The sequence below is a fragment of the Bactrocera oleae genome, chromosome 6, assembly GCF_042242935.1.
Source record: "Bactrocera oleae isolate idBacOlea1 chromosome 6, idBacOlea1, whole genome shotgun sequence".
NCBI lineage: Eukaryota > Metazoa > Arthropoda > Insecta > Diptera > Tephritidae > Bactrocera > Bactrocera oleae.
The window spans coordinates 45,450,047-45,474,178 of NC_091540.1; the positions used below are offsets into that span (position 1 = coordinate 45,450,047).

The 24,132-nt window shown below is 32.7% G+C and overlaps 2 protein-coding genes across 2 annotated transcripts; both read left to right on the plus strand.

Annotated features, from left to right (window-relative positions):
• The first annotated feature begins 6,647 nt into the window (after positions 1 to 6,647).
• LOC106620673 (larval cuticle protein 65Ag1) lies at positions 6,648 to 7,307 on the plus strand. Its single transcript, XM_014239227.3, has 2 exons — positions 6,648 to 6,854; positions 6,947 to 7,307. The coding sequence occupies exons 1-2, from the start codon at positions 6,730 to 6,732 to the stop codon at positions 7,143 to 7,145; spliced, it is 324 nt and encodes a 107-aa protein (XP_014094702.1). The 5' UTR covers positions 6,648 to 6,729; the 3' UTR covers positions 7,146 to 7,307.
• A 5,767-nt stretch (positions 7,308 to 13,074) lies between these two features.
• On the plus strand, positions 13,075 to 13,818 carry LOC106620536 (larval cuticle protein 65Ag1). Its single transcript, XM_014239061.3, has 2 exons — positions 13,075 to 13,271; positions 13,368 to 13,818. The coding sequence occupies exons 1-2, from the start codon at positions 13,150 to 13,152 to the stop codon at positions 13,564 to 13,566; spliced, it is 321 nt and encodes a 106-aa protein (XP_014094536.1). The 5' UTR covers positions 13,075 to 13,149; the 3' UTR covers positions 13,567 to 13,818.
• The last annotated feature ends 10,314 nt before the right edge of the window (positions 13,819 to 24,132 follow it).

Genomic DNA, 24,132 nt, shown 5'->3' on the forward strand with positions numbered 1-24,132 from the left:
GTTACCTAGGAATAAATGAAAACGAAAGACCAGATGAGTTGTACCGCTCGGAGGCAGCCAGGAACACAATTCCCTTAAGCTGTCCTAGACCATTCAGCTCCTTTAAAAGTTGCTTGAAGCTATGGACCCTAGAGGAACACCTTAGGTCTTAGTACACTAGCAAGACGTATGCCTCACAACGGAAGATGATGAGACCCTGAAACATTATCTTTTGCGTATGACCAGCCTTTTGCCGGATATGACGGGATATCTTCCATGGTTCCTAATGCTCTAACTTAAAAGACATTAAGCAGATGAGATGAATAAAAGCTGGGTTTTTACCAAATCGACTGAGTTGCTGGGTAAGGTTTTATTTGGTTACTACCCGGGAGCACAATAGATCAAATGATGACCTAAGTGTGCCCGGCTGCGGTATGGCGCTCCTGCATCTCCCTTTTCATCCAACCAATCAAGTAATCAATCAATAAATATTTCTCCTAAATTTCGTACACTGACCAATATTTACTATATTTTCGGAAAAATCAGTATACAGAGCCTAGCAAAAGATATATATTTATATATATAGGTAAAAAGTAGTGGCGCAAAAAAATTTCACTCCATATACTAAAACTATAGGATGATATGGTCCCATTTCATTTTACCAAACTTGCTTGTGATATAATATTTTTTTAGAAAAAGAATACCGTGTATGGAGAGTCACTGCCGTTGTTATTGGGATACAATTATTAGAGCTTTGTTTTTTTTCTACAAAAACTTTCAGATACTATGCCCACTTCTGCTTGGAAGTAATAGAAAGGAAGAACAATCCTTGTCAAATTTAACAGTATCTAAATTTTATTTGCATACATTCGTTATTAAATTGATGATGAAGTAAATTCTTAAATATATTAAATGCAGTTTTTGCTTTTCTTGTATTCTTTATAAACTTTCTTGTTCTTGAACTTTTTTTTAATTTAGTATTATTTGGATTATTGCAGTTAGCAACACTTAATATTTCACTAATAGCAAGTTATCACACGCTTATGGGCTTACTTATATCAAACAAGTTGCCAACAAAACGGCTCTGCTTGGGAAATCACACTCAAACATTTACATTTTTCATTCACATTTATAGATGCTTGATTTTAAAATTTTTTTTTTTTATTAAAAAGTATAAAATATGCAAATTTATTGTAGCAAGACAGTTATGTAAAAAATTTTAGTTTAATATTATATATACATTATTATTTTCATTGGTATACTTTTCCAACTCCAATATTTAAAAAGATTGATTTATTCGTTTAAATTCACTCATGATTTGCATTGTTCTTTGCCAAAAGCGCAGTAATGGCCAGTTTTGGCTAGTTCACACCAGTCATGCGTACGTCACGGACGAAAATACAATAATATTTTTTTGGTTTCAGCGTGTGAGCACCGAGCTATGGAATATAATGAGTTATTAACAAAACGTTTAAAACTATTTAAAAACCGTTTGCGATTTACATATTTCTGTGATTTAACTGACGTCCGTATACGCACAAACAAAATTTCATGCCATAAGTAATTTAGCTCTAGAAATGAAACCGGTATGCGCGCCAATAACTATCCAAAGAAACATGTTTTATCGAACTTTAAACAGAAAAGAAGCTTCACAAGTGGGGGCTCATAGGCATAAGTTATCAAGCATTCAAAGTACACGAGCTCGCTGGGCAGCTGTTATGTACCACGTGCAAGGCATTAAGCATTAGTTAATATATACATATTAAATGACGCTCACTGAAAGAAGTAACGGAAGTTAAAAGTTTCCTTTAAATTATTGTCACATAATTAACTAATACACTCATTAATATAAAATATTAAATTCATGAAGCAAATTATGCTAATTACTGTGCAGATTTGGTGTTTGCTGAAATTTGTATGAGAATTTTATTAAGTGTCGCCAAAACTTAAAATTACACATAGTCATATCAGTAATCATTTCATATTTTTGTTTATATCAATTTATTTTTTATTAGTTTATTTTTGTTTTGCTGTGAAATTTGCTACTTTGCTTCCTATATTCATCCATCGCATTCGGTAAAACAAAAGTTAAATACAACGACCATTGGATACTTGTAATCAAGTTCGTCGCTTAAGTCTTTTGATAGTTCTGAGAAATTTCGTTTGCTACCTTGCAAATGATGCTACAAATTATAACTTCGTATTATTATTATATAATTTTATTCAGCTAGTAGCGTCAACGTGTCAGCACCCCCAAAAATTATTTCAGGAAGATTTTCTGTCGCATGTAATTATAAATAATGGATTTATGCGTGTAAATTGATCATATTTAATTTAATATAAGAACAAACGTTAACTTCGATTGCACAGAATCTTTCATAAATAAAAAAAGTTTCCATATATGTACTGGATTTTGAATTTTCTGTTTGTATGGCAGCTATTGGCTAAATTTGTCCAATCTGAACAATTTGTTTGGAGATTATACCATTGCTTTGGAAAATAATTCATTCCGAATTTCGTGAAGATATCTTGTGAAACAAGACAAGATATCTTATGCAAGAATTTAATTTGATCGTTCAGTTTGTATGACAGCTACATGCAGTGAGTATAATTATTAAGAGTTGTTGTAATTTCTTCAGTAACAGGTTATTTAAATAAGGTTTTAGGCTTGGGCTTGACTTTTAAGAAATCGCTGGGCGTGTAAAGTAAGTTTCTGTGAGCTTTATGAAAACAATTTGGATAGCTAAATTGAATTGAGCATATTTCTATAGTCTTAAATTGTGTTCAATTCTTGCTCTTCAAATATTTGTAAGCCTCGTGGAAGAAATAAAATAATGAATGACATAAGAATATATTCAAAAATATTAATATTACAATTAGTAGCTTATTGAGTATTGGAATACAAATTTTGAAGGTTATGTGGCATTGTCTTCTCCTATTATGAAAAATATGATTTAGTATTATTAGTAAAAATTTATTAATTCTAGGGGCCAAAAAGGCAAACAACTGAAATTTAATTAAATTTTAAATTGCTATTTTTAAATTAAAAAACTTACTCGAATATACACGAACAAATAACTAGCAATCATGCATAAATTAATATTTGTTAAACACTCCACCAAGTGTCTAAATAGAAGCAAATTAACGACAGATTGTAATCTCTCAATCTGATAAATTACAAAGGTATGAGCCAATAGCTCAACAAGGTGTAAGTGAATATTGCAAAAACAACAGTTAGCTAACTACAATAATTGCACAATCACCAGTGGGCACGGCAGTAATTATAACAATTAACAATAGGCACGACTGGAGAAACGCAGAAACAACAACATTCCCCCAGTCAGGTGAACCGCAAAACGTCAGTTTTATTATTTACATTTTAATGTCAATCCACTACAAAGGAAGTAAACTGAGGCTGTAGTTATAATTTGCAGCACCGCTAGATTGGCAATGCGCACAAAATTTGCCACAAACACATTTTATATACACCGGACGGCGCACAACTGGAAACTTTAATTATGCATTTGGACAGAAAGTGAATTTAAAAGCGAAATGAGCTCATCCGCATTGAATTTGGGGAGGCAAAAAAAAAAAATTAAAATCTCAAACACAATAAGTAAGGTATCCAAAAAGCAGCGCGAAAATTGTGTCACTGCCAACAGTTGATGAGTGCGTTTGCCAAATGCACACACACAACCGTAAGCCAGCGCATGAGAGCAAATGCAATTGTGTGTGTGCGTGAGTATATATGAGAGTGGCTGCTGAGCATAGCTAAAAGATAAAGCAAAAATTGTTGTATAAACAACAAAATGCCGTGAATTATTTACTATGCAGTGAAAAAAACCAAAAAAAACAAATTTTTTATTGGCAATAATTTTTTTCATGATAATTTCATCTTTAGTTTTTTATATTTTGGCAATTTATGGAAAAATCTGTTTTAGCCTTCAGCGGGCCAATTTTTATTTTATTCATGTAAAATATTTTTTAAATTCGAGTGTTCTTTTTTGTTTTTCGAAAATCAAACTTAAAATACATTTATTTTTATGCAATTATTTATTTGTAGTTAACATATAGTTATTTATGTTAAATTAAGTGTAAACACATTCTGGAATTCGGTTATAAAGTTATTTTTGTACCGCCGTAAAATGTTTTATGAGAGTAAATGAACTTTTTTCAACAATTGTTGTCTGACGATCACGAGTTCGGGGTATTTTTGAAACGCTAAAATAGCTTCTGTTTAGACGCTTTTATTATATTTCGATAAGTTATGTCTTTTGTACATGTTTCAAATTCTTTTGTGTAATTAAAAATTTTGGGTAAAATTTGACTTTTCGCAAAAACTCCGCCATTTTGTCAATTTTCAATTTTTTGTTTGACCGTAGATATATTTTTTCATCGGGATGTTTGGGTTAAAAAATTAAAGATATAATTTTTTGATTTGAATGAACGCAAAAAAAGTTAATTCTAAATCAAATTCTTTTTTTAATTCTTATTTATATGCTTGAGATTAAAATTTTTAATTTTTTATTTTTAAATCTGGTAGTTGGCAATAAAAGTTAAAAATTAATTTTTAATTCGATTTTTAGGATTACATTTTTTTTAATCCGGTAAGTGAGATTAAATACTTTTTTTGGTTTTTGTTTTATAACCCGGTATGTGGAAAAATACTTTTTTTGTTTTATTTTCTTGGTTTCAATTATTTATATTTTTCTTCCAAAGATTTGATGTGTATTCTAAACGATATTAAGATTTATAAATTTTGAAATAAAAAAATTTAAATTTTAAAGCAATTGTGTCAGTAGTTTTTTTAAATCCCAAAAATCGCATTTTTTAGGCACTTACACTTGGTGTGCTACTTAATGTATACAAATACATATACATATATTCTACAATATTTGAGTAGAAAGTTTTATCTGTTTAGCTAACTTTACTATACATATATTATAAAGTTTATATAATAAACCTAATCACGTATTATATATAAATTACGTGGTAACTTTCCCCAAAGTTTTGTGATATTACTTTGTACTTTATTCTGGCCCCCCAAATACCGATCGTTTTGTTGGTTTTTGAAATGGATTAAATCGGGTCATACCTTGTCGCACTCTCATATATCGAATTTGAATATCTCCGGTCTTCCAGTAGACTCTTTGTTATTCATAAAATTTTAGTTCAAATGATATCTAGTGGCTTATGGCTAACATTCTATGGGCTATAAGAAGTCGCTACTAAAAGAAAAATTCCAACCGTTTGAAAACAAACTCAAATTAATATAAAAAACTCGTAATTTATTTTGTTCAGTGTATAATATAATATTTAAATGACGTTTATAAACATAATAGCAGGCAGGCTGCTAATCTGCTAATACAAGCATGAATATGTAAAAAGTCATCTGTGTATAAGCAAAACTAAAATAACAATAACAAATAAAACAAATAAAACCGACAAAAAAGAGAAGATATAAAACACAAGATGATAAAAAAAATTCATTTATAAATAAATAAATTCAAGGGTAACTATCGAAAGTGATGAGAAAAAAGGCGAAGACCAAGACGTCAGCGGAGTAAAAAATGATGCCACACAAACTGCGGTCGCCGTAGATATTTTGAAGGCCATTATATATAGGTAGAAGCAGATGCTCTACACAAACACACGTTTTTGTTAATATATGCAAACGTATTAGCGTTTTCATGTGCTATAGTTGCTTTTGGTTTTCTTGCGGCTTCTTGTTGCTTTATATATTAGCATTAGTGTATTATATTCGATGTTTTGTTGTTGTTTTTATTTCATATGTTAATTATGTACATATATACAAACATACCAACACTTCGAAACTTATATACACTGCAGTATTGTATATGCATGTACATATGTATGCATTGGGGTACCGGCGTTAAGCGCCCACGCGTCGTTTGAGCGGGAAGGGGATAGCGCTGGATTTTTACTTTGCGGCTGAAGAGAATATTCTTATCAAAACACAATTCAGTTGATACATTTTGTAAATAAAATATTTTTTTTCAAATTATATTTGCTAATAAAAATTTAGGAATAATTATTTTTGAACTTAATAAAAAAATAATAAAATAGAGATTTAAGAGATTTATTGGTATCTATTTGACACGTTTAGTATGGGGAGTAAGGGAACAGAGGTATAAGGGTATAAACGTGCTGACCATAATACTACTTAAAGGCCAAAAAATTTAATAAAATTATTCATACACGTATCTATACACAAATACAATATATGAAACAAAACTTGTCAAAACGATGAACAGTTACCCGCCACAAACACTTAAGCACCGACAAAGTTGGCGCGTGCGCAGTTTAATCAACTGAAGAAATTGCAATGCTTTAATGACAAACAGCTCACATTTATGCGCGCTTTAGGAAATGCTTTAGTTTCCTTAAACATAACTTTGGCCTACTATTTTCAAACCGGTTCGCAAGCAATAAATATTCATTGGCCTATACTGTCGATTTATTATCAGCTGCTTTCTATATTCTTGCTATTATGATTTGAAACGAGCATAAACAATACTAAAATAATAAAAACAATTTTGATTTGAATTTTTCGGTATGTAGGAAAAATTTTCGTCTAACTAGTTTTACTATCATTCGAGTTAGTTAGTAGCGGCAAAATAGTATAAATTGTAACAATCGCCCTCACTATGTCATCATTCGCAATTTGCTAGTCACAAAGAGCAACATCCTCGCCTCAACGCGTAAATCCTCAACTTAAACAAAATCAAAATGAAATTCGTCATTGTTATCGCTGCCCTTTTCGCCGTCGCTCTCGCAGCTCCAGGCAATATCGATGGTGAAGCTCAGGTTTTGCGTTTCGACTCCGATGTGCAACCCAATGGATTCAACTACGCGTAAGTTTACTTATTCCTGCCATCTGAAAGGATAAATTGATCTTTTGGTCAATTAAGGCTTTTATTAACAATATTTATTTTTTTTATTGCAGTTACGAGACCAGCAACGGTATTAGCGAACAAGCTCAAGCCAAACTCTTGAACGAAGGTTCAGATGCCGAAGCCATCTCTGTCCAAGGCTCATACTCTTTCGTCGCTGATGATGGTCAAACCTACACCGTCAACTACATCGCCGATGAGAACGGTTTCCAACCACAAGGTGCTCATTTGCCCGTTGCCCCAGAAGCTTAAGTTGTTAAGGATGTCTGACTAATTTATTGTTATTTTACAAAACGAAAAGGAAAAAAAAAGAATTGTTGTCCATCTCCAGTTATCCTCATACAATTGTTAGTTAATTTTCTAAGCAATCGAGGTTTAATAAATGTGAAATGTTATTGAAAAACAACAAATGAATCGATAACTCTTTTTATTTGGTTCTATTCTTCTTCGTTAAATGAAAAAAATCAATTATACCAAACTATAATAACCACGTATGCACACAATATAACGGTAATGTTCACAGCTACTAAAAAAGGGAGGCGTGCTAGAAAATTTCATATTTGAAATTTTAATTTCAAAAAACCGTCATTAGTGTTAACAAGAAAAAACGTTAATTGTTCGGTTCAGTACCTGTTCAGCTTAACTGAGATATTTATATATGGTACATTTCAATCACTCTCAAGGCTTTATTTTGAAGAAGACATGTGCTCTTTTTAACATTTTTCATGGAGGAAAACATGATCAAGAAATATTTGATAAATGTCTACTAAAACTTTGCAGGAGTTCAAGTTAGCATTTTCTACAAAAAAAAAGGATAATCATGTAACACTTTACTTGGAAAAAGAGGACAACTTGATTTAAAATTGAGATAGCTTGATGAAATTTGCTATATACATTATGACGAGAAAGTTTCCGGAAATTATAAATAAAACGAAAACTTTTTAATCTTCATCAATATTTATTTTGTCGTCTTCAAAATATGCTCCTTCTGAAGCGATACACATTTGCCACCTCTTTTTCCACTCATCGAAACATGTCTTGTAGACGCTGTCCAGGATCGCCTTCAGTTTCCTCTGCGAATTTTCTTTTACGGCCTCAATCGAGTCGAAACTGGTTCCACGGAGTGGTAACTTGAGTTTTGGAAACAAAAAAAGTCGCATGTGGCCAAATGCGGTGGTAGATCGGTGGTATTGAACTAGTTTTTGGTCTTAAAATCGTTTCACACGATGATCTTTTTGCAAAAAATTCAGCTCTTTTGGAACAAGCCGAGTATTGACGCATCTCATGCCCAAATTATCGGTCAAAATCAAACGAGCTGCTTCAAGGCCAACACTCGCATGACGATTTTTGAACACGATGCTCTTCACTTTTTTGGTGTTATCGTCAGTGGTAGACGTCGAAGGACGACCGAAACGAGGCATGCCTTTGACGGTTTCTCGACCATCTTTAGAGGCATTGTACCAGTCGTAGACTTGGGTTTTCGATAGAATATATTCACCATAAGCCTTTCCTAGCATGCGCAACAATTCCGCACATGAAATTTGGTTCGAAACACGAAATTTGATGCAAATTCTTCTTTCAATATTTTTTTCCATTCTAAAACTCGCAAAACACTACTGAGGTCGACTGATTTCAACAGCTGCTGGTTGACAGATATGGCCCCTTTTTTTCATAGTAATTGAGAACAGCGCTACCAACTTAACAAAAAAAGTGCTGAAAAATATTCAGCACGAGCAGTTTAAAAGACAATTTCGGGAAACATTCTGGTCACAATGTATGTTCTTTAGCACCCCAGTAAGTGCCATAACTAAGCACTAAATTAAGATACAAAACTGTCGTTTATCACAGGGGATCGCAGAAGTGAGGGATGGATGATGATGAAATGGGCTAAAAATCAATAAATAATTTCGCCAGAACCATAAACCAACCGATATGGTACGAAGAGGCTTTATGGTAACCATTGTAAACCTTGGACACTGGCCCCGGCACCGTCCATCTTTGGGAGAAATCCTATGTCTCAGGAACTATTCGACCTATTTTAACCAAATTTTCTTATATTTCATTGTGAAAATAAGCAAATTCGGGGTACAACAACTCCTTCTTTTCATATATCACCCCTTTAAATTCCATATAATTCTTTAACGTTATTATTAGGGAACCAATGAAGGTCTCGAAATAAAACTTTGCATGCAAAGTGTTAGGTAGACGATCTCACGTTCTAAAACAGTCGAAATCTGACTATAACTTTTTAGGTCCCCAGATACTGAATATGTGGACTTCAATTTTCAATATTTTATACCGTTCTGCCGTGCTGTTATGAAGAATATGTGAATGAAGTTTGTTTATACTGTTTCGCTGAGGATGCGTCCTTTTGGAATTAATATATAAGAAATTGTTTCATGCCTTCTTCAAGCACCTCTCGAAATTTTTTAACGTTGTAAAATCCAATATGTTTTTTACTCGTGAAAACCAATAGCGTAGAGCTTTCCATTTAAAGGACTGTCTTAAATATTGAATTTATAATATTATATATATCTTAGTTTCGCGACAGTTATTAATTTGAAGTTAATGAAGGGAACATAACGTTTCAAGTTCCTACATATCAATACATGTATGGTAAGCAGATAAATGTATAAGGATTTTTCAGGTTTGTTAGGTAAAAAAAGGATTTACATAGTCAATGTCGTTGGCAACTCAACTCATGAAAGGTATTTACATAATAAAATTTGTATAATTATAGATACACTAATACATACATAGCTTAAAAGTATATAATATTTAGCATAAATATTTAGTACACATTTTTTATTCCCTCCGCTCCCTTGATTTGGTTGCATGGTTTTTAAAACATACGGTGTTTACCTACTACAAAATTTCTACCTATATATTATATTATATATTATGTATTTTTACAAATTGTGTACCTTCTTTGGTCTTTATGAAGAGTCTTTTACGGTGGTCAACACGTTTTGTTTTGGAAAGCAATTCATGGAGGGTTTTCTGGGTAAATATTTTCAAGTTAATTAAACTAATTGACATTTTCGAGGAAACAGATGTTATATATTATTACGCTAGTGTGATATATACAAAAATACGTATTTTGTGTATACAAATATATTCGAAAGTAAGAGTACACTGTGTTTATACTTTCAGTTATGCAAGATTACTGTGATAGTATAGTATAAGGGTACATACATACAAAGTAGTATCCGCGAACTTTTTTCAAACTCTTTCATTTTAAAGTGTTACAAAAATTGTGTTTATTATATTACATATTGATATTCGCCAAACATTTAATAAAATATATGTACCTGAAAAGAATACTTAAGGAAAACCATAACAAGGAATCAAAGGAGTGCAGAAAATAGGAACCACTTGGAAGGATTCCATTAGTTAAAGGAGATTTATGCATTCATTAAATTTAAGCAATTTCTTTAAATGCTTTGGTAAAAGTATTAATATTAGATATTTTTATAGCATTAATTAAGTATGCCTAGACTATGTAAAAGGTCGGTTATACTAAGTCGTCTAGAAAATAGTCCCGAAAAGCAGTCCCAACGAATAAGATTGACTAGAGTAAATAATGTTGTAGAGTCTGATTAATCTGGCAATTTAATAGAATTTGCTGTTTTCTGTTGCTTATGTACCCATTCCTGTTAGCAATATTGTGGGATCTCTACCGAGGTCCTTTGATGAGGCTCATGTGATACAAATTCACTTAAGAAGAAGAAATTCACTTGAAATACAATCATGAATATATGACTGATATATATCATGGAAGCGTTGCAATTTTCAGTGAATACCTCTTTATATCGTGAGCACAATATACATACATAGTACTTAGAACTGGATTTCAGAATTTAATAACTAAGAAAAGTTGGTTTTGTTGCATATATAGAACAGATTTCCGACATTAACCTTTCAGGCAAGCGTATTCCTATAGCACCTTCAGAGTTAAATGCAGGCGAAAAAAACATGCTTTTGGACAATATTTCTGTAAAAACCTTGGAACATAACCGATTAGTTATAGCTCCAGGTGAAGGGCAAAGAAATTAGCCGTTCCCACGACTACGTACCCGGAACGGACCCGGATGTTTATCCGGCCAAAAACCGTCAACTCGGCAGAACTCTGCCGCTACAACAACAACAACAACAAATGGACATAATTCGGGATAATAATACTAAAGAACTGTCATTTGGAACCATATACGTTGGGTAGAAACGTACATGCTCTGAAACATATAATAATATAGAACGTTCTGAAATCGTCGCTTTGACAGGAGAGTGTGGACTACTTCAAAGTTGTGCTACAATTATAAAAAAGTAGAATTGCTGCAAATTAGGAATAGTACATACAAGTATATTTGCTTGCGGAAGTTTTCAAGTCGTAAACGAGTTATGGTTCATAATCTGTTAAATGTCACCTTTGTTCAAAACTTGATTCAACACGATGATGGTTATAAGATTTTAAAAGGTGTTAGATCTTCTCCTGCACACTGGAAGCTAAGAAGGAAATTGCCATGGTTCGCCAATTTAGGGTTGCAGCTTTCTTCATTACTTTATCGGCTGCTGAATGGCGGCAGGCTTCTCTATAAAAGCTCTCAATTGCAAAGAATCGAATGAAAGCAGGACAGAGTATATTAAGTTTGCCACGAAGTTTGTAATACCAAGAAGGAAACGTCGGTGAGCGTATAATATGTATATTAGGGTGGAACGATTAATTTTTTTTTTTACCTAGCCTGAGGGTAAAATTAGTAGATTATAAAAATAGAAAATTTTTGGACAAAAAAAAAAATTTATTTTAAAATCTAGAGGCGGCTCACTCAGTTTTAAAGTAAATTTGGAGTTAAAAGTTTTAATTCGTAATTTGATAAGAGTCCTAGAAGCTGTGAAGAGTCCTCTTTTTGGCCAATTAAAAGTTACCAACTTAAAAAAATTTTTTGTGGTCATTATTGGAGTTTTAAAAAAAAGTCTTAAACGACAACATGCTTTCCTTAAGCGTTAAAATAAATTTTGAGTCAAAAACCGTCACATTCGGTAATTTTATATAAATGTAAAGAGTTTTTGATTGAAATTTTTTTGGCACAACAATTTTCTTTTTTTTGTAATCAACAGATTTTACCCTCAGGCTAAGCAAACAAAAAAGATTTTTTTTTCGCTTCACCTTGATATACATATATATAAATTATCAGCGTGAGGAGCTAAGGCGATATATACGCGAACTATTCCCTCAGTTTTTAAGATATCACTGCTTATTTGTGGGAACCGCCGATGTCTAATCACTAAGCATATAGCTGCCATACAAACTGAAAGATCAAAATCAAGTCCTTGTAAGGAAAATATTTTATTTGTGAAGGGTATTCTAGATTCGGTTCAACCGATGTTAATGTTTTTCTGGTAACTTCTTTTTATTTTTTGTAAAAAATATACCACATCTCATGGGTTGTTCAAAGCTCTGCAAACTCTTTGTGGTATTCATCTCTAACCGTTATATATACAAGTATATTTAAAATTATGTTGTTGATATGTACAATAATGTTAGTGGCCACTGGATATACTTATCCACACATTACAAGTATCTGAATTTTAAGTTTTAATATATAAGTGCTTGTAATTTAATATTCTAATGAATAAATGTATCTCTGTGTTAGTGCTTCAAAAGCAAAAAAAAACTTTAATTAGTTGTTTTACTAACGACCACCATAGCTGGTTTTTCACGTGTGTCTATGCTGGGATTCGATTCGCTCTCGATCCCCAAGCTTGGCAACTTAGCACCTACGTTTCATATATCATTGGGGTCAAACAACGCCAGCGTTGTTCCGTCTTCTTTATGCTTTAATGATATACATAAATATATGTTTTTGAGTGCGTAAATGGTTGCGTTAATTTCCATATTGGAGTTGTTTGTTTTTCGTTTTTGGCTGATTCTTATTAACCGCTTCAACTAACAGCAAAGATTCACTAATGTCGGCCGTATCTTTAATTCATGTTTTGGTTAATTTGTTAGTTTAATGCTTTGATTATAAAATAACAATAAAGAAGTTTTGTTGTAGTGGACAGAGTTGTGATGGAACAGGCGTTAAACATTTGCATTTTAGATGAAACGGAAAAAACTCAAAACTAACTAACTAGTTTTTGCTATTCTTCGAGATAGTTGCGGCCAAAACAGTATAAATTGTAACAATCCCCTTACTATGTCAACATTCGCAATTTGCTAGTCTCAAAGAGCAGAGTCCTTTACTTAATCAAAATCAAAATGAAATTCGTCATTGTCTTCGCTGCTCTCTTCGCTGTCGCTTTCGCAGCCCCAGCTGGTGATGGTGATGCTCAGGTTTTGCGTTTCGACTCCGATGTGCAACCCAATGGATTCAACTACGCGTAAGTTTACTTGTTCCTGTCATCTGAAAGGATCAAATGATCTTTAAGTCAATTCAGCCTTTTATTACAATAACAATATTTATATTTTCATTGCAGTTACGAGACCAGCAACGGTATTAGCGAACAAGCTCAAGCCAAGCTCTTGAACGAAGGTTCAGATGCCGAAGCCATCTCTGTCCAAGGCTCATACTCTTTCGTCGCTGATGATGGTCAAACCTACACTGTCAACTACATCGCCGATGAGAACGGTTTCCAACCACAAGGTGCTCATTTGCCTGTTGCTCCAGAAGCTTAAGTTACTAAATGACTAAAAGAAATTGTTTAATTTTAATTTACAAATCCGTACAAATTCCCAAAATTATTGTTTGTCCCCTCCTTGTAATCCTGATCCTAGTCGTCCTATCCTAACAACTGCCCTGATTGCTTTTAACAAGGTGTTGTTATTGTTAAACGCTATGGTATCAGTGTGATCAGTTGTTAGTCCTTAGAGTAAGCCACCAAAACAAAAAACAAGAGTAAAGAAAATAGTTACACCAAAAAAAAAAAAGATTTCTTTTTATTGTTAACAGTGTGAGTGTTAATTAAATTTTGTTTGTAAATACTCGTGGCCGGCCATTATAATCGAGTGAGTGAGAAGAGGAACGGCTATGCAGAATGTGGTATACCTTTCATAGAAAAAGCCTTAAGATCACAGCACAAAAAATGTCTTAAAACATATCTGTTGCTGATTTGGTATACTGTATAAGTGTGCACAGGAATTCCAATAAGAATTAATTTGAGATGTATTTTGTTCCATAAGCAATTCTCACCCAATGAGCGTGTCTCTGAGCGATCATTTCCTATAGTCCTTTTTTACATCATTCATTGAAATTATGTAGATCCCTCTGCACATGTTTATTAATTAGTTTCTAACGTTATTTTTTAATAGTAAGCAATATCAATTATTTCATTTAATTTATCAATATGTGCAAAAAACAATTATTTCGGATATTTCTGGCTACAGTATGAAAACACATATAAAAAATTAACAACAGGTATGTGGTACTGCTCATATTTCATATCTCAGCAACAACTCGGCCATTCTAACTAAATTTGAGGCGAATTACAATATGCCATTGAAAAGCTTCGAATCTATTGCTGAGTTAAACTGAGTTAAATCCGTATATAAATTATTTTACAACTACGGGGGAGGCTATCTACATATGTATTATGATTTTAATTTTCTTCGACTAAATACCACATCGTTTAACTATTGCATGGTCGCGTGAAAAGTTGGCGTTAAAAACTTTTAACCGAATAAAAATATTTCCCCTAAACAATCACAATTTGAGATTTATCTCATTATTATTTACTTAAAATAATACCATCAAAAAATTATAATTTAGAGATTCTTTCAATTAGCTCTTCTTCTTAATAAAATTAAGTTAAGTCGTTATAATAAGTCGCAATCATCTGTCATTTTTTAAATTGTGTCTTTTTTATCTAGTCAGAGCGAGGTGGATAAATACTAACTTCAAAAAGAAGGTACATAAGTCATAAACCATATTTATATCAACATACATATATAAGTAGCTAAATAAATACAACAATATAAAAAATCTACCTTTAGAAATTCAACTAATTGAACCGAACGCAGCTTTGCAGCATACACTTTTGCAAAAACTTTCTTTATTAACTGTTCGGTAGCGGCTGTAAAATCTTAGTATACATTTAGGCATTATAAGGCTTGAAGCTGTGGTTAGTGAAATATACACTTAAAAAATTTCTTACTTCATATTCACAAACTAAATCGAAATCGTGTATAGATTTGACGTATATCAAGAAGTATCGGATTCTCCAATAGGGATGGTAAGATTTTTAAAGTGTCGTTTCGGCTATTTCTAATATGTCATGTCTGTAACTTTTTTTCATTGTATCCAGTTTTGTTTACAATTTCATCAAGGAAATATATACGCAAGAACAACGTTTACAAATTTTTCAATTTTATTATCAAACAATTTTTTTCTCCAATTGCAACTTTTCGTGCGCTTTTGCCATTTTATGGTCATAATAATCGTCCACCTGTGCTCGCTATTCGTCGAATTGTTGAATAATTCGAGCGTACATTTTTTTTACATAATGTTTAAGTTCTATTACTATAATAAACCGCTTGAAGCAATGAAAATATTGGTGCCATTTAGGTGAGTGCTGCTGGTGATCGCAATTTGTCGATTCCAAGACGTTCTCAAGAATAGGGACCGTCTCAAAACAGAACCTGGCTAAAATTGTTCTCACTCAAAAAGTGAAGCCATCGGACCACCGCAAACGTCAATTCTGGTGCGAAGAAAATTCTCAAATTATTCATGAACAACCATTACATTTACCTAAATTGTGTCACAACGCACGTGCAACAACCGAATCATTGCGATAAATGTTTGTATATTCGATCATTTCAAGAAATTGTGACATTGAATAGCCTCCAAGAAGTTGTGAGTGAATGACTTAATACCATTCGACTACTTCTTGTGGGGTTATTTGAAGTCAAGAAGTCAATATTGAACGTGCTATTTATGACAAACGACTTGATTTAGTGGAAAAAGTACTCGAAAATTGGGTTCATCGAATTCGTTCCTGCAAAAGAAGTCGTGGAGGCCATTAGAATGATGTTGTATTCAGAAGTTAATTGTATCGATTGTACTTAATATTAAATAAAAAACATTTGCATTTTCCCTAACAAATATCTCACGGGTGAAACATAGCATACAATCAAAGAAGGCTGACATACCTGTTATGACTAAACTAATTTCTAAAAGATAAATATAAAAAAAAAGAATTTTGATTTTCAACAAAATTAGAATAATCAATGAGAGAAATATGAAGCTCATATTATTTTTATTTATTTATATTTAAGGAGTTAGGCCAGTAAAGAGAACTCTAAAAAGGTCTAACTTGATCATGGATTCTTGAGGTAGACTCCGAGTACCATCACCATTCAGTTTGAAAAATACAGTTTTTAACAAAATTCGATTAAATATTACATAGATCATGTTAGACAAAACCATTTTTCCACAATTCCGTTCGAATTTATTAATGTTTCTAGGTTCACTAAGAAAAAAAAAATTGTTTATTTTACATTTGTCACAATATTATGTTCATTCAAAAATGTACACTAGCAAAGAGAAAATAGCTATATTTTACAGTTCTTCTTCGATAAGGGCGAAAACGCAAGCCAGGCGGCTCAAAATGTGAATAGCGTTTATGTTCCTGTAACAGCCAATAATGCGCAAATTTGGTTTCGTCGATTCCGTTCCGGTAATTTCGACGTCAGAGATGCACCACGCTCTGGAAGACCAACTATCGAAAAAATCATTCAAATAATGGAAATCGCCGAGTCCAAACATCGATTACGATTGTCCAGAACTTCAACATTGCACAAAAAACCGTTTGGAACCATTTGAATAAGGCAGGGTACGAAAAGTTATAATGAAAGCATTCAGTTCATGCAAAAATAATGGATTTCTCTTTACTACACCTAATAGAACACTTTGTGCCCCCTTCTTATTATTATATTATTTTTCCTTCATTTTCATTCCTGAGAAACAGCAACTGTATTGGTATCACCGTAAAGACTTTACATTTAAAAATAATTTCTTCTTTTCTTTCATTAATATCTTCATTTAAGAGCGATTATTTCACTCAAATTTAAAACAATAAAATACCGAGTTGGAGCCCATAAATATAATGCAAATAAAATGCTTATTTATATTAACAGATAGGCTATGCAACAAAGCCCAGTTTTTTAGAACCAACAACGCAATGAAAAGCTCAACCGAAAAAGAAGTATCGACGAGCAAAGTATGTGTTACGATGATTGCTGTTGTTACCAAAAAACAATGACGTTGCTGTTGTAAACTCGTACATCCCTAATGTGCACATGAATTATATACATACTCGTACCTATTACTTGTTTGTGGCAACAGTTGTATTAAATAAGTGTACTCATCAATCAATTGCAATTATCGGCATCAACAACAAACATTAAATTACAGTTAGTTTTGTTATTAACTTGCATTTCCAAAGCTGTCAACGTTAGAAAACTGATACCAGGAAATATTTATGTTGTGTCATGTAGATTTGAATAACGGATTTATGCTTGAAACACCTGAAGTTGTAAGGGAAAGAAGCCACGTGGCTTTCAAGCGTCGCAGTGACACTACAATCAACTACAGTTGCCTTAGGGTAAGCGGCAGAAAAAAACATACCTGATTGCAATCATAACATTGAGTTGCAAATGGTTTTTGTTGTTCATTAAATTAGCATATATCATAAACATAATTATATACACAACAGCAAAATTAGTCAGACACGAATCAATTTTATCGCATTCTGATCAGAAAGTTAAAAACGATGAGTTATTTTGCAACGACCTTAACAATAGTAATTCAAAATGTCAATTAAATGCATTCAACTGCAGACTTAAATGAGGCTGTAGACAAATAGACTGGTTGGCAACTACTCTAAAAGTTATTGAGGCACATTAATGAATGAATTCATTTATTTTCAAATCTCTCTATTTTAATTCGAAGTAGCTATTTGAAGCAAATGATATTTGTTTTTTATTGATTTGTACATATTTTATTTTCAAGAATTAGAATGAGGCTTTTAAGAGATGTCTCAAATCGGTTTGAAATTGCTGAAACATATTAATAAAATAACACCAAATATTTATTAAGGCATCAATAATTCAACATTTGCTATGACAAGAACACCAGTTACGAAATCTTACAAAGAACGTTTTTAAAAATGAAGACGCTTCATTAGTTGAGGTTTCAAAGCCGGGATTGTATTGGGAATAGGTGGGATTCAAAACGCATGACAATGGAAAATTTTGTGAAAAAATGTCACTGCCGCACAGGTGCTGGTTGCTGACAAGCTCAACAGATCCACTGTTAGAATGTTAGAGGAGCAGACCCAATTCCAGTCTGATAAGATTGGGGTATGTGTGTATTTTCTTGGGAGTTCTTCAGCTTTGCAGTTAAATGAAGATAACGAAGTAACTTGAGGCTATTGCTAGTGAGGAGGTTAGTCAAGGAGTGTCTTGACTAACCTTGAGCACACTGTCAGCAAGATCCGTTCTGGCGTTGGATTGAAATGTTCGTAACATGATTATTTTTGCGTATTTTGTGTAGATAAAAAGTTGCATAAATATGGCAAACAGAGCTGGGATTCTTCCATAATCGTGGTATTTCAAAGTTTTTACCGTTATCAAAAAATTATTTACTATTTATAGTCATGTGTAGCCAATAAATTAAGTGTTTTAATTAATATTCAAGCTGCAAAGTGTTTACATCATAATTTTTACACAACATTTTTTTTTTTCATGTTCATTGCAGTTACCACTATGTAGACGTATGTATGCATGATCATACACCTATGAAAAGAGAAGCACATATGCGTTTACATATGACCATAAACTTGTGCTGCTCACATATTATACTATATAGTTATTTGCGCATCCGGCTCGCTTATGTTTGCCCATTCACACATTGGCTTAGCTTGTCACTTGATTTCGCACCGGCTCATCTCGTTCTGCTGTTCGATTGACAAACGACAATGTTTGGTTAATCGCTCTGGCAGCATTTTGCTTTGCATAAATCAACTTAAACAAATATGCTCATCACCGCCACACACCAATACATACAGACATGTTCATACCTGCATCTGTGCTTACACAAATTCACAAGTTTTTGTTTGTAACTCGCAAAGTAATTTAAATTACACACATATGGGCACTAAGGTTTTTGCATTACTTCTCTCATCAAAGTTTGAGTACACGAGTCGTGAGAGATGCGTTGAGGAAAACAACATTTTTGATAAATCGTGTTTCTTTCAATGAATTTCCTGCATTTTTGTTTTGTGCATGCGCAAATGCTAAGTGCTCGTATGTCTATTACAATAATTGGGCAAGTGTTTTTGAGATATGGCTTGGTTTGTTGGTGTCATGATGTCTAAATATTGATGTTATCTAAAATGACTTGTCACTTGGCATTAGGAAGTACAAAACAGGCAGTACTAGAATTGGCTTTTATGAAGGTCCGTGAATTAGCGAAAGAATGAAAAATTATGTTTGTGAAATTGTATTCCAATGTGTTTTCATTTAGTGTGTGTTCCCTCAGTATTTTCAGTTTATAGATGGTAAATAATGGTTTTATCAGTGATACCTATGCAGTATTTTATTTGACAACCTTTTCCGCACAACAACAGCCACAATAAACACCGCAGTTTTAAAAATGTAGTACTCAAAATGATAACAGCGTACGATTAACAGGCGTTGGTCAACGACGAGCATATGCGCGATTGCGAGATACTTCTGGCCTAGAATAGAATGTAGGAAATCTACTGAACCACTTGGCCTTAGCAAAATTCATCTCGCCGCAATCGCCGGAGTTCTTATTGGACATTGTTCAATAGGCATCCATGATGTAAAGCTAAAAATCCAGCCGAACGAAAACTGTCAAAGAAAGATTCAAGCACTTTTTGCTCCATTGACCAGCTTTTGAAAACTGAGGTTAAAACATCTCAGCAGTCATACCTGCGGCCAACCAGGGGACGAACTGTTTTGAAACTTCTCATTATGCTCTTTAAAGTTTATATATACTATATGTAATTGGCTCTAATTATCTCCATTTGCATTGATGTTGTTATGTAGATAGAAGGACCTACAAGTTTAAACCTTCAAAAACAAGGAATGACCACTTTAAATGCAGCTTTTCGATACATTTTTGGTGTAATGATTAATCCCAATAAGTATGTATTGTTAATGCGTAGCTTTAACTATTGTATCATTGTGTCCACTTTAAAGCTTAATTCATTATGTAATCAACATCACATGATTATCTGCTTCATCGCCATTTCTCAGTCTACATACATACTTTATACACATAATTGTCAATAATAAAATATCAATATACCTTGCAGAACAATATGGGGAAGTTATAAACAACTTATGTGGTCTTCGGTTTCACCACGATGATGGGAATGCCACTTAGCTTACGCTTTATTTAATATTTTAATAATAAGCCGAAATCAGTATCGCACAGCTTTTCGTAAAAACAAGGTCGGTTATATGGCATCTTCAGCCTTTTTTAGATGGTGTGAAGGTCAGATACTAATGGCTTAGGCTTACTAAGATTACTATTTAGAACAAATCAATTGAAGATCAGGGTGATTCAAAAGTAATAATATTTAAGATACAATTTTTTTAATGGCAAAAAAAAAATATAGAATTTAATAAAAAATTATTTAGTTAAAAATAAAATATTTAATAGTCGGAGTCATAATATTAGTAACATTATTATTATTTTGGTAAATAGCTACCCAACCCTTTGGAACAGTACCTCGTTTGACTTGAACAATACAATTCAAATTACTACTTGACTGGCGATTTCAACATCAACTTCGCTGATATAATATTTCTTTCGGAAAAATTTAATTTGAAAATGAATAATGATCCACAAGAAACCACAGCAAAATATGGGACCACCATTGACGCGGTATATTCCAGATATTTAGAGGATATCAACTCTCAAACTCATGTTTCTTATTTCAGTTACCATAAATCTATAGTTTCAATGATAAAAAGTCCTGAATAACATACATGTATTGTACGATAATAAAAATATTTTAAACAATATCAACTTCTCATTTATTCAATTAAAGAAAAAAAATTGTTTTCTTATCGATCACCACGCTCAAAAAGTGTAACTTAAATTAATATCAAAGAAACAAAAAAAAAAATACTGCATAAAAAATAAATAAATAATTATAATTGCATAAGTTGATAAAAAATGCTACGCAATAGCTTTACCACGGCAGTCACCGAGTGACATAGGAGTTTTTTTTTTAAATCAGTAGGAGTAATATAGTCGCAATTGCTGAACAGGGTCGTGGGTATAAATCACCTTTACAAATACGTGTTTTTGTAGACAATAAAAATTATCAACAAATTCGTATATTTTTCTGCCGGATTGTAAGCGCAGCCTTATAATGAGTATACACGGATATTTATATTAATATACCCGTCGGTTAACATCTATATACCATATGCACATGAATGTCATTTAGCTAAGATATCAATTGTCGACGCGACCACCAAGTAATATATCCAGGCAAAGTATTTTAATTCATAAGTAAATTGAAGACATGCTTGATTTAGTCAAAACTAAAAATAAAGAAAAATTATTAACGCAGATAAATCGATGAATACTCGCTGCTATTTAATAATATGGTATAAATGCGCATAATCATACAAAATATTCTTAGAGAGACATGATGTACTCGTATATACATTTATATGAACATAGTAGCTTAATGCATTTTGGGCATTAGAAGCAACACGTGCAACGCTTTGCGGCGCATCTTTGGGCATCGTCAGTCGTCAGCAACACCATCAATGCCATTGACCAAATAAAAAGTAATCAATGTTAATATCGACAGCATTTAGCAGAAGTTTTGAAGCCGTTGATTTTATGGCACTTAAATGTGCTTGATATATATGTATGCATGTATGTTGATGTAGCAAAATGGCAATGCGGCATTAAACGCAGTTAGCTTTTGCATCTTTGATGTGCAGTGTGATTAAAAGTCTATTACAAAATAATTTCCTTTAAGCCGCTGTGAGAACGGTGCTTAAGCCATTTGTAGCCTTGTAATACAGGTTGCTTTTTAGGTGAACACAAAATGTTGTGGTAAAATTTATACAGTAAAGAATCTGGTAAATGAAATTATTTAAATAAATTGAAAAAGTGCAGTTGCAACACACTTAGTGGGGTTGCACATACAAAAGTGCAGGTCATTTATTGTGAGCAATCGCATGGGAAATATCACTAATATACATTCATAGTTGCTGCAATTGCGCAAGTATTGGCTGATTGCCGAGTGTTTGGCTTAAGTGCCAAAGCAGTGCCTATCTTTTGTTGAAAGTTTGACTTGACTTGAAATTCGTTCGAGATTAGGTCACTATTAAATTGATGGTACCGGTTGTTTTCCAAGCCTTCTCAGTATCTAACTCTTGATATATAATAAATATAAGACAACTCATATGGAGTTTTGAAGAAACAATATAGTGGTACATAGAATAGTGGTAAGAGAATTCTTAGAAAAAGGTAAAATTACAAATAAATAATTCCTTTAAATAGAGAAATAAAAGCGTCCACTGAAAAAGTAATACTGATAGATAACTTCAAAAATGTTCTAAAAATAGTATTAAATTAAGAAAACAAGAAAAATCTTCGTTTTCTTAACTATGTGTATAATTATTTTTGAAAATGTAACCAGTCAATGGTTTACATCCAACGGAAAACGTTTTGTTAGTTCTTCGTAGCCAGTGAAGTAGAGATAAGGTTACTTAGTACGGAAAATCATCATGGCTAAATTGACTGAAGTCGTCATTCTTGTCAAATATACTTGTAATATGGTTGGTTGGTTGGTTGATAGGGAGGTGCAGGCCCCTTGTGCTCCAGAGTGGTAACCAATTAGGCCTTATCCAGCAACTAAGTGGATCGGATAATATGCCTCATTTTTTTCAACCCCAGCTGCGCAATATCTCTTAAGTGGGATTGGAAGCCGTTGAAGATACCGTCTCAACTGGCTGAAGGCTGCGCATTCGCAAAGATATTGCTTCCACTTCTCATCATCTTCTGTTCGTGCTCTGTATTCCGCCGAATTCACTTAATCAATTTTCTTATGGTGAGAACTTAAAGGTAAGTGCGCTGAGATGACCCCCTACGACTTGAAAGACTGAATTGTAGTCGTTTGGTTTGAAGCTACCTTGTGTGTATTTTAGTAAGGGACGGATGACACTTGTTAGAGTCAATAGACCATTTACGATCGTAAACCCAAATTCAAAGGATTTATTTGGATTCACATATGTCTGTAGGAGTTAAAAATTTCGTCGTAAACTTAATATACCCTTTTCAGGATAAGTTAATGAACTAAGGAACCAAATCATTCAGGATAATAAATGGCCAGGGTGCTTAATATTTCCAAGTATATCCAAATGTCATGCCAACGTGATATATGCCTAATGCTACCTAAAGAAGTCATATAGAAGGTGTCGTTTACTTTTCTTTATAAATTATTTTATAAATTTTTACAGTGACTAAGAGCTGCAATAAATCGAACAAATATAAGCATTTAAAATGCGGATGTATTCATTAACATAACAATTTATATTATTTATATACATATAATATATAGCTTATATACAAGTATTTATATATATTTTTATAAAATTGTATATTAATAGCGACTTGCATAATGTTACGAGAACCCCGTCCAAATAAGGTAGAACCACGTTGCCGGTATTTACTTGTAAAGTATGAAAAAAAGAAGAAGAGTTAGGAAACTGATGACCAATGTGGCCGTTTCGCTTGCGTAACAACATATTAACTGCAACATCTGTCTTTGGCGCCAATTTACTATGCACATTCGATAGATTTATATGGTGTGCTTTGTAATTTAATGTCAATATCGCAATGTTTATATGGAAATAAGCAGACGTCATTTAATGAAGAGGGGAAAGAATAAGAGCCAATTTTCACATGAGTTTTATAAGTAAAAGATATTTGCGATTCAGTATGTCTGATCAATACTAATGACTTATTCATATAAAAAGAATTTACTGTTACAGCAACTAGTTTAAATTTAATGAAGAATAAAGCTTAATTTATATTTATCAAACAAAGATCTTAAAAGCAGGTTATATGCATTTATTTGCATTACAAATCAAAAGAAAAAACATACCACTCTCACCATTGGCCTTTTGGTTCTCAGACTTCTTCTATTGTTTGTAAGGTCAGTAAAGCAATGTTAAATACAGACT